Source organism: Apteryx mantelli, chromosome 2 (assembly GCF_036417845.1).
Source record: "Apteryx mantelli isolate bAptMan1 chromosome 2, bAptMan1.hap1, whole genome shotgun sequence".
Taxonomy (NCBI): Eukaryota; Metazoa; Chordata; class Aves; order Apterygiformes; family Apterygidae; genus Apteryx; species Apteryx mantelli.
In genome coordinates this window covers 139,728,948-139,740,227 of record NC_089979.1, presented here as the reverse complement: position 1 = coordinate 139,740,227, position 11,280 = coordinate 139,728,948, and the positions used below count along the sequence as shown (strand labels likewise).

General features: G+C 42.7%; 1 protein-coding gene across 1 annotated transcript; it reads left to right on the top strand.

The window, feature by feature from the left end:
- The first annotated feature begins 509 nt into the window (after positions 1-509).
- LOC136991410 (endogenous retrovirus group K member 11 Pol protein) lies at positions 510-3,659 on the top strand. The gene has a single exon (XM_067292494.1). It carries the CDS (start codon positions 1,000-1,002, stop codon positions 3,640-3,642), a length of 2,643 nt encoding a protein of 880 aa, XP_067148595.1. The 5' UTR covers positions 510-999; the 3' UTR covers positions 3,643-3,659.
- Positions 3,660-11,280: the final 7,621 nt, after the last annotated feature.

Below are 11,280 nucleotides of genomic sequence, written 5' to 3'. Positions count from 1 at the left end.
TCCATGCTACTGCATTAGCTGTAGCTATGAAACAGGGCCCTACACAAGGAGGGGGCGGCCGCAAAACAGAGAACTGCTACATCTGCGGACAACCTGGGCACTGGAAGAAACATTGCCCCCTCAGACGACTGGCTAAAGACAACCGTATCTGCCAGCGTTGTGACAAGTTTGGGCATCGGACAAGTGAGTGCCGTTCAAAATGCAAGAAAAGCGGCACCCCGTTGTCGGGAAACTGGAACAGCTGCGCCTGGGACGCGGCGAAGAAATATCCCATGGTTGCCTCTTCGAACACCATGCAGCCACAAGAGGGAGCGCCGGAATCGATCTGGCCCTGGCAGAATCAGTAAGCATTACCACTGAGCAGGTCCACTTGGTAAATTCAGACGTTTGTGGCCCCTTGGGGGGGGGGCTGTCGGCCTTACTGATAGGACGATCATCTGCCTCTAGACAGGGAATTTTTGTTCTCCCTGGATGCATCGACGCCGACTACCGTGGACCTATAAAAATCATGCTGAAGGTCTTCTGTCCCCCAGTTACAATACCAGCAAAAAGCAAAATTGCCCAATTGATCCCTTTCAAGTCTGCGGTCCCCCTGGCCAGCGGAGATGATAGAAGAGGAGGTTTCGGCTCTACGGGGACGCCCCTGGCCTTGTTCTCGACTGCTGTGTCCTCGACTAGACCCATTCGAAAGGTCATCATTACCTCTCCAGACGGAATGAATCACCTAAAAGCCGAGATGATGATGGATACCGGTTCCGACGTCACCATAGTACCTCGCGACTCCTGGCCTGCCGCTTGGGCGCTAGTGGATAGCACCACTGCAGTACAGGGGATTGGTGGTTCAGCCCCCACCTGGAGAAGTGCGAGACCCGTGAAGATCTGCGACGAAGAAGGTCATTTGGGCGTGGTAACACCATACGTAATGAATACCCCTCTCTGGATCTTAGGCCGGGACCTTCTGTCTCAGTGGGGCCTAGTTCTCTCGTGCCCTTTTTAGTAATGGCCGCTGCTGACACTTCTCCGCCCACGCTGAAAATTACATGGAAGACTGACGAACCAGTGTGGGTCGAGCAGTGGCCGCTGCAAAAGGAGAAGCTAAGGGAACTTCACAAATTGGTAGAAGAACAGCTACAATTGGGACATATTCAACCTTCAACCAGCCCATGGAACACACCTATCTTTACCATACAGAAAAGGTCAGGAAAATGGAGACTGCTACACGATCTGCGAGCTGTGAACGCAACAATGGAAGATATGGGAGCGTTACAACCAGGACTGCCATCACCTACCATGCTCCCGCGGGAATGGAGTCCGCTAGTAATTGATCTGAAAGACTGTTTCTTTAGTATCCCCTTACATCTGGAGGACTCCAAACGCTTTGCATTCTCAGTGCCAACGATAAATCGATCTGGTCCTTCGAGACGCTATCAGTGGGTCGTTCTACCCCAAGGTATGAAAAACTCCCCCACGATATGTCAATGGTATGTAGACCGAGCCTTAGAACCCTGGAGGCAGAGACATCCCGAGGCTATAGTATACCACTACATGGACGACATATTAGTCGCAACAGAAACCCCGCTGCTAGAAGAGAGTCAACGGGAATTGAGTCAACAACTCCAGGCCTGGGGTCTTACCATCGCCCCTGAGAAGATCCAGCAACACGCACCGTGGAACTATCTTGGTATGGTCATAACCGAGACCCGAGTCTACCCAATGAAAACCTCGATCACGCGGAAGATCGCAACAGTGAACGATGTACAGAAACTTCTTGGGGACATTCAATGGATCCGTACTTACTGCGGCATTACCAATGAGGAAATTCAACCGCTGGTGAATTTACTTAAGAATAGCAAGAACCCCAGAGAAGCAAGAACGTTGTCTCCTCCAGAGCAGGAAGTCATGGCTAACATAGAGAGGAAGCTTGGAAATGTACAAGCCTATCGCTATGACCCCATGAAACCCATTGACATAGTGTGCTACAATAAACAACAGGAGGTGGTTGGCATAATTGGTCAAACAAACGAGACAAATCAGCTCACGATCCTGGAGTGGGTGTTTTCGCCAGTCCAGCCACGCACAGTGATTATGCCCAGGAAAGATGCTGTGGGAGAACTGTTACTAAAAACAAGACAGCGCGTCCGCATCATATCAGGAAAGGAGCCCTCACGCATCATTCTGCCCCTGGTTTCTTTGGATCTCGTATCCGAATGGACCCAACAGAGCATTTCATTCGCCCTGGCGACGTGTGGGGTTCCCCTCGACAATCATTATCCAAAGCACCCACTACTGCACACGCAATTGATGCTTGAAGAAAGGAAGGTAATGGCAGATGGCCCCATCCACAACGCGAAGTCCGTCTTTACGGACGCTAGCGGCAAAACAAAGAAGTACGGATACGAATACGTGAATGTACGAGGAGAATGGGCTCGAAAGATCATGCAAGGTGCCCCCGAGCACTCCGTGCAAATTTTAGAACTCATGGCAGCTGTACTCGCGTTGAAGGACTTTGCAGAAGAACCTCTTAATCTTATAGTTGATTCACTATATGTGGCGGGTGTGTTACAACGACTACACTCTGCTCTTATTGGGCAGACCGCTAACCCCAAGATTCAGGCGTTGTTGATACAAGCAAGCGGCCATTTAAATTCTCGCGTTCAGCCATTCTGGTGCACACACGTCCGTAGTCATTCGGGACTGCCGGGAATATTGGCGGAGGGCAACCAGCGCATAGATGCCCAAGTCTCAGCCGCCGGTGAAGAAAAAACTAGGTTACAGCTGGCACAACGATCTCATGCGTTTTTTCACCAGTCAGCTAGATCTTTGCAAAAGGAGTTCAACTTATCCCGGGCAGAAAGCAGGGCCATAGTGGCCGCGTGCCCTGATTGTGCACACATTCCCCCGCTGCAGGATAAAGGGACAAACCCACGCGGGTTAGAACCTCGCCAGTTATGGCAGACCGATGTCACAGAAGTCCCTGCCTTTGGGCGACTGCGCTTTGTCCATGTATCAGTCGATACATTCAGTAAAATGACCTGGGCCACTGCCGCAACCTCCACACGCTTTACTGCCTGCCGCCTGCATTGGCTGCAAGCCTTTGCCGCGCTGGGGAAGCCGGCTCAGATAAAAACTGACAATGGACCTGCCTATACGAGCGCCGCGTGCGCTGAGTTTATGAGAGCTTGGGACATTACACATTCCACGGGGGTCCCCTATAATTCCACTGGCCAGGCCATAGTGGAGCGCCGTCATCAGGATTTAAAACGCCTTTTTGCTATTTTGAAAAAGGAGGGGGAGGTATCTCTCCCCGTCCATGACATCGTAGCAAAAAGCTGTTATGTGTTAAATTGGCGCAACCTCATTGAAATAGACCAAGGGGAGTTGATCAGCCCAGGGGCACGCCATGCACAGACTACGAGACCTATTAAGACGCTCGTGTCCCGATGGGTACCACAAACACATTCATGGCAGGGGCCTGTGGAATTACTCACTTGGGGCCGAGGGTATGCTTGTGTCATTGCAGGTACTGGTACGGAGTGGATACCCGCGAAGTGGGTTCGACCGTGGTTGAAGAAGAGTAACGTTGGACCTGCGGACGACTGCCCACTGGAAACAGCCCGTGAGTCAGCTACTACCTGCGCTTGAAGACCAGCGGCAGGAACTGGAAGTTCTTGACAGAGGACGAAAACAAAGCACCAGCCTCACCCGGAACGAACGGGATTGTGATTGTGAGCGTGCTGCAATGACTGGGCACGAACAAAAGAGTGTTGGGGGGGTTGGTGGAAGAGCGGTCCTAGTCACACTTATAGGCAGCATAATTAGTTTGAGTAGCATGAGTGCGGTATTACCCCCATTTCATACTCCAAGGAAGAATGTGTGGCTTACGATCGCAAACAGGACCGGCCAGACATCGTTCTGTCTGTCTATGGGCAAGGTGGGTGACCCTTTTAGGACATGTTTAATCGGTGTCCCCACCTGGAGGGCAGAGGAATTCAAGGCATATGTTGGTAATAAGACAACCTTGAATTTCACGGCCGTCGATAAGACCAGAATGGCCCCAGAGTTAAATAAGTGGCAACGTAATGGAAGGTGGCAGTGTCGTATTATCCTGGCCTTAAACAAAACCCTAAATTCAGACCCTGAGGAGTTGGATCTCTTCGGCTGTATGGCCGCCAGCGCCTCAGAAAAAGATACGGGCGGGTATGTCAACTTCCTTCCCCCTGTGGGGATGCTCACTGAGCGGTCATCAAAATGGGTAACCTTGAATTCCGCCTTAAGCAGCGGTGACGTGCATGGCCAGGTGTATACGAACTGCAACGCAACAAGCCACATAACAGCGAAAGCACTGCCGCCTGGTATATTTCTGATATGCGGGGATAGGGCCTGGAACGGCGTGCCACGCATCCTGCGTGGAGGCCCGTGCTACCTGGGGAGATTGAGTCTGTTCCACCCCAATCTCACCCAACTGCAGAACTTGGTCTTGATGAAGCGCGGGCGGGGCAGAAGGAGTGTGCATGAGCTAGAGTGCAAGGACATTGGCGATCCCGTATTTTGGTCAGGCTTCCGGCAGCTGGCGACTGCTACGCTACTGCCGGGAGCCGCTGGGCTTAAGGCGATGAAATTGGCGGAGCAATTGGCTTGTTGGACCAAAAATGAGTTAACTATTACATCACGAGTACTAGATGAGATGTCTCAGGATGCACTGAGCATAAACCACGCTGTGTTACAAAATAGGGCCGCTATAGATTTCTTGCTCTTAGCTCATGGACATGGGTGTGACGAGTTTGAGGGGATGTGTTGTCTCAATCTTACCGACCATTCACAATCAATCCACGCGCGTATACGAAACATTCAGAATGGGCTATATAAGCTGAAGCAGGAGAATGGCCTTGGGATTGACGGGTGGCTTCGGGGGCTGGGGATCGGGCCCTGGTTGGCAGCAGGATTAAAACAACTGATTACCATAGGCATTGTGGGTATGTTCCTATTGATTTGTGGGCCTTGTATACTACAATGTATCCTAGCTCGGGTACAGAAAATGGTTGATCTATTATTTGAAAGAAGAGGGGGAGGTGTTGGGGCCCTTGCGGTACTTCAGAACAATAATCTATATGAAATATAGATTATGGAACTACACTGTTTAGGATTAGTTGCTTAGCACAACTTGCTTAGCATAAGTAGCTAAATTTGCTGAAGCCTTAGGCCTCAGACTGTAGCTGCTGCTATGTGCTTTGAAGTAGTTTACCAAGGACACTGGTGCAGCTGGGAGTGATACATCCTGAGAAAGTACAGATAAACTAGCAGAAGCCAGTGGGAACCAAGGTTAAGGGCTAGACAGCTTTGCCAAACAAGTAGCAAGGTACGAGGCATGACCGCTGTGTGCGTGATCGGTGCAATGATTGGCTACCTGTGACATAATCTGTATGAACCACAAATCAAGGGCCAGAGCGCCGAATACTTGTACTTATAAAATAGGCAAATTGCTGAATAAAGATGGAATTGAACCTGCATTCTGTGAATGCGTATGATTCATTCCCGTCACTCCCGCGGACCGCGACACCCTTGAAGTGATGATCAAACAAAGCAGACATTTCATTAACTTTAACTTCCCACTGCCTTTCCTGGAGTCAGAATTTTGCCTGGCAGACTATGGTATCTTTTACCTGATCTGCAAATTGCTGAGTGATTCTGGTATAGTGCGGTTCTGCAGGTGACCAAGCACTCAGCAGTTCACTGGACTAAGAGTTGATATGTGAGAAACTGTGTCTAATTTCACATCTGCAATTAACTGTGGACCCAAATATTAACATGCATATATTAATCACTGCTGTAAAACAAGCAGTAAGAAATATAAAGTTGTCATTTTCATTCATAATTAATTACACTGACCCTTTCCACTTACAATTCACATTATACGCCAAATTATAGATAACAGAAATTAATTCTCATGTTTATTTTTTAATTATTCTAATCTATGCATTATGGGTATATACTTTAAAAAAAGAAGACAATATTTAAGGTTTAACATCTTTTCTAATAAATAGTGTATATCATTAAAATATAGTAAGAAAATAAAGTGAATACTCTTTATATTCATAGTAGTTTGGAGAAATTCAATTCCACCAGACCTTTAAGAATATCTTATTTCAATAACATAGCACTGAGTACTCACCAAGTAAGTTTCAAGTGATAATGGGAATACGAATAGGATAGCTTTTTATACCTGTTTTTCATCAAAGATATTCCTGTGTCAAAGAAATCAACACAGATGTGTTCCTTTCCACTATACAATCAGTAAGAGTGCCCCAGTATTTCATGCTACTATTGACCATTGACTCCTTTCTTTTAAAATTATTCAGATATATGATTAAAAAAATCAAATTTTTCTATGGATATTGAAAGCTACAACCTCAGCCATTTTTAGGCATTTAGACAATTGCAATTGGAACCACAATCAGAAAGAACTTCCATAATTTTTAGATGTTTGTGGGCTTTTTTCTGTCAGACTGTTTTTCATAAACCTGCAAAAACATCTTTACTTTACAAGTAATATATTTAGTATGATTATATGGGTGAAACTTTAAGTGAAGGAAGGATTCATCTTGCTTAATATTGGCAATCTAGAATTAAAGATTTGGTCTTGCTAGGTCTCTGCATTTTATTTACAGTCAATGGAGAGTCAAACATCTCCAGATGGTGAAACACCCTCAGTATCTCAGACACTTATTTTATAATGAAACTAATTGCTCTCTGATATCTATAGCCTTAATGGTATTCAGATGCCTAACACCCAAATAAATCACTGAGAGCTGAGTACTTAGATACCTTTAAGGATCTAGATCTGGATAGCCTTTGACCCCCACGAAGCTGATGAGATACAGAACATTTTATTTAAGTGCTTTGAGAACTTAATCACATATCATGGTAAGAAAGTATTCAGAACTCTAGACAATAGCTGAAATAACTAGAAATGTAACAGTAATAGAAAGAACTATACAGCTTACCAAGAATTCTTATTTTCTTCGTGTTGTCTACAGTCTTAAAGAAATCAGCAAGCCTATAGGTGCCTGAATGACTACATTTGCTTTTCTTGGGGGCCCATGAAAATCTTTAAATAAAAAAATCTTTAAATCCCTCACCCTAACTACTCTTTTTGAAAGCATCTGAAGGATAGACTCTTGCACTGAAACAGATTTGGGGAACAGAATGTTTGCCAGCTTTCACATTTGAAAATTGCAGATGCAAAAAATAAAAGTGAAAAAAAGCAGCTTACAGCAACTGCTGGGAAAATTATTTAAGTAGCTTTTAAGCAGTGGGAAAGTACACATAGACTTCGTAAGAGGTATGGAAAACATCTCCAGGGCAAACAGATTTAAAAAGAATTTCATGTAGATTAAAAATTACTGTACCCACCAAATTAATAAAGCAAAAACCAAAGAGTACACTCTCATCTTTTGAGACTGTTGAGAGTGAGGTTCTTTCAAAGAATATCTTGGAGCAAATGTTCCCTTTGCGCTGATGACCTTCCTCCACATTTTGGTCACTTTGGACATCAGCTGAACCAAATCTGATGTAACAATTTGTTTAGCAGGGACAATCGAGAATCTGTAAAAGGAAGATAAACTGACCTGGGAGAATTCCTCACCTGAAGAGAAATGGTTGCTTTTTTGAATGTTACCTTAGCTAGCTCACTTAGCTGTATCATCCTTCATGAATTAGATATAGGTATGGAAAACATCTCAAAGGTACACAAATTTAAAAGGAATCTCATATAGATTAAGAACTACCGTACTCACCAAATTAATAAAGCAAAAACAAAGCAAAAGCTTGGCTAATTTGTTTTTGACCAATGGTCTTTTTCTAATATAATTATGTGCCTCATACACAACTTGTAAATATACTCAACACAAAGACATGCGAGGCAGTTGTAAATTTTTTGGTTCTTTTGGCCTATGTCTGCTATATACTATTAATAAATACCACTAGAAGAATGTTGAAATTAAGTAAATACTGATGGTAATTATTCTTATTTCTTTTTAAGCTATAAAAACATTCATGTTACCCTTTTATAGAACTTCTAGGGCTTAATGTTTCTGTTCTTTCATTCTCACATTAATGGAAGTTTTGTATGAATAAAGAAATGGAAGAATAAGCTTCAAACTGGAGACATGAGTCACCTGAAAGTGCTTAAGTCTGATATATTTTAAAGTTGTTCTTGTGTGAGAGCTTGTATTGAATTTGGATGCATCCTTAGACATCTTTTGGGGAGGAGAAAACTGATCTAATGTGTTTTAAAAAAACACATTAAGCACATCAAACATTAATTGAAAAACACATTAAACATTCATGAAATAACAACAGAAAGTAAAAGATTACTTCTCTGGCTGCCATTGCAAATATTTGCTTATCCATATGTTCACTGTTATCGCAATATCAGTCTATGCATTTCTATCATTCCCTGTGACTGTGACATAACAGAAACATAGGAGCAAACACAAGTCCAAAATTTACTGTGTTCTATGCCATGGAAATGTACGAATGACGAATTGTTTAAATCTCATTTCAGAAGGCACTGCAAAAAGCTGATAAAAAGAGAAGGGCCTTGTCTTTCTCTAAAAATGCGATCTGTGGTCTTTCTAACATGTTGGGAAATGTTGTAAACCTGTCTCTAAGCCCAAAAGGATTTCACCTGTAACACTACCAACATTGCTAGTCATAAGGAGACTGGAGCCTCTTTGAGGCAGAGGGACAGGGAATTGGGATTTGATATTTTGGTAGTTAAAACTAGCAATTTAACATGTACCTAATTTTGCCAGTGCTTGGGAACAACTGAACACAGGTGTAAAAGATATATTGCATTGTCCTCTGTACATGGCTATAGCGCCTGTCGATGCTCAGGCCTGCCAGAACACTCCCTGGCAGAGGAATCGTGTCCACAGCCACCAATCCACTCACGAGCGAGCAAGCTTGGGCCTCTGCTAGACCCTCTTGTGAGAACCAGCATTTGGGTTCAAATTCTTCTTTTTAATTGAGGCAGGTCAGAGCACTTCCCATCCCTTTTAAGCAGGCTTTCATACCCACGCTGAGAGTGCAGACCACAGGGGGTGGCAACAATTTAAAACTGCACATGCATGCACACACACAACTCACAAAGAAATAAAATTTCTGTTAAACATTACCAACTCTGATAGAACAGGAGGATTTTCTCAGGTCCTGGATGACTGCTAGGTGCATGAAAGACTTAGGACAGTTTTAATTCCAAATGCCAGAAAATCTGGGTTGCTACACAACTCATCCAAAATATGAAAGACCAAGCCCATATTTTAATGTAAGCAGAACATGAATGGAGTCTTATGCAGTATCCCACATGAGTGCCTGACCACTTAGCTATTGACTGGTATGTCTTGGACTTTTTCCTTATTACTTATTATTTCCTTATTCCTTATTTTTTATTCCTTATTCCTTATTATTCCTTATTATTTCCTTATTTCCTTTCTGAACTTTTTGGTGAAGCACAGTTCAACTCTCCCTGATGAGCACAGCACTGAATTATAGCTGTCAAAAAGATTTTCTAGGCACACCAAAACTACTTCCATCTTGCCTGGATTATGTTTTAGACAGGTCCTTTTCGTTTAGGTATTAAGCCTGCTGAAGAGCCCACAGAGCTGGATGAGGGTGCTGTCTGCAGATAGTGAAAAATAAAGCTGGGTGTTATCTTCATAGAGCTGAAACTAGAGCCCACGTTAATTTTATAATCTTGCCAAGTCTAATATACATAGGATTCTCCAGGTAAGTAAGATCAAGGTAAAGGATTAACTACCTAGTATTTTTTTGAGATTTGTTTGAGGAAAGTTAGCAGTATTTATTCAAATCTTTCCACTCCAGAAACATATTTAACAGCATCTTATTATCAACTCTGTATATTTGGGGTCTTCTATACACACACAGTGTCAGATATGATACAGCTAGAGAACTCTCTATCGATGTGCAAAATCATACCATTGCCTGAAAAATAAATAAAAAGGATCTATCTCCAGTTTTATGTTCCTAAATCCTATGTTTTAAATACTCCAGAAACATCAAAGCATAGCAATGTAGACATTTGCCCACTGATAACAGAACAGAGGAAAAAAGATGTTCATAAATCAAATAATTTTATTTCAAAGATAAAATTCCCCTCAAGAACAGCCTAAAACCAATGCTGCCATCCATTCACAGGTCAGGTTTATTTTGGGCCGCTTTTCTGTATTCATGTAAAATGTGCACATTTTCCCCTATGGTGCTATAAAACACTCATTTCACATCTCCCACCAGAAACTTCAGCAGACACTAATTAAACCTCTGGAGAAAATGTTTATAAGAATATGAAGGAATTATTAGCAATGAAGTAGATTTTTTTAAAGAAAAAGTCATACTGAGAGAGCTAATGTATTATTGCTAAATTGTGAAGTTAACTTGTTGGTCAAAAATTGCTATGAGCTGGGAAACTTCACTCAAAAGCTTTCTGGGAGAAGGAGAGATCATCTGTGTGTGTATGTGTTCCCAGACTGGAATCTCTCACTTCCACTTAGCAAGGCCAGACCATTAGAGAATAGTTTCAGAATTTGATACATTTGTTAAGAAATTTTGAACTCTGGAATTAACAAAGAATAAAATGATTCCTGGGAGGGGCAAGTCTTTTCACATTTTTGTTCTTAAAAATATAGTTAGACATGAATCAATCTTATCTTAGTTATTTCTGTGACACAGAGAACTAGAGGGTTTCAGCTTGTATAAAGACAACACCATCCTAGCAATAGCTCTGACTCAATGTAGTTTTAAGAGGGCTTAGGTATTTTCTAGAAAACTTTGCCCTATGTTTCCCACAAAAAAGCAATATTATCTGGATTTTTCTCCCTATTAAGCTTTTCCTTACCTAACATTTTTAGTTGTGCATAAAGTGCTTATAACACTTTTTTAAATGACAATTTTTCATGCACAAAGCTAGTTTGCTCTAAGTCTGGGGCTTTATAAAAGTTTTTCAGTTCTATAACATGGCAAATATTCAGATTGTAAAGCTTTTCAGATTTGTTTTACGCTAGCATCAAACCAAATGGATTGTTTTTTAAGTTTCCCATTATTAGTTTCCAATTTTCTGATCTCTTCTTATAGTACTTCCTTTCTCTTGTTGTCTCTCTCCCTACAGGAAGAAAGGAATACTCAAATAGCATAACATCTCTGACTGAGTAAAGCTAATTAAAAATTGGAAGGCGTGATTTTTGAAAGCTATCTGAACTAAATGTG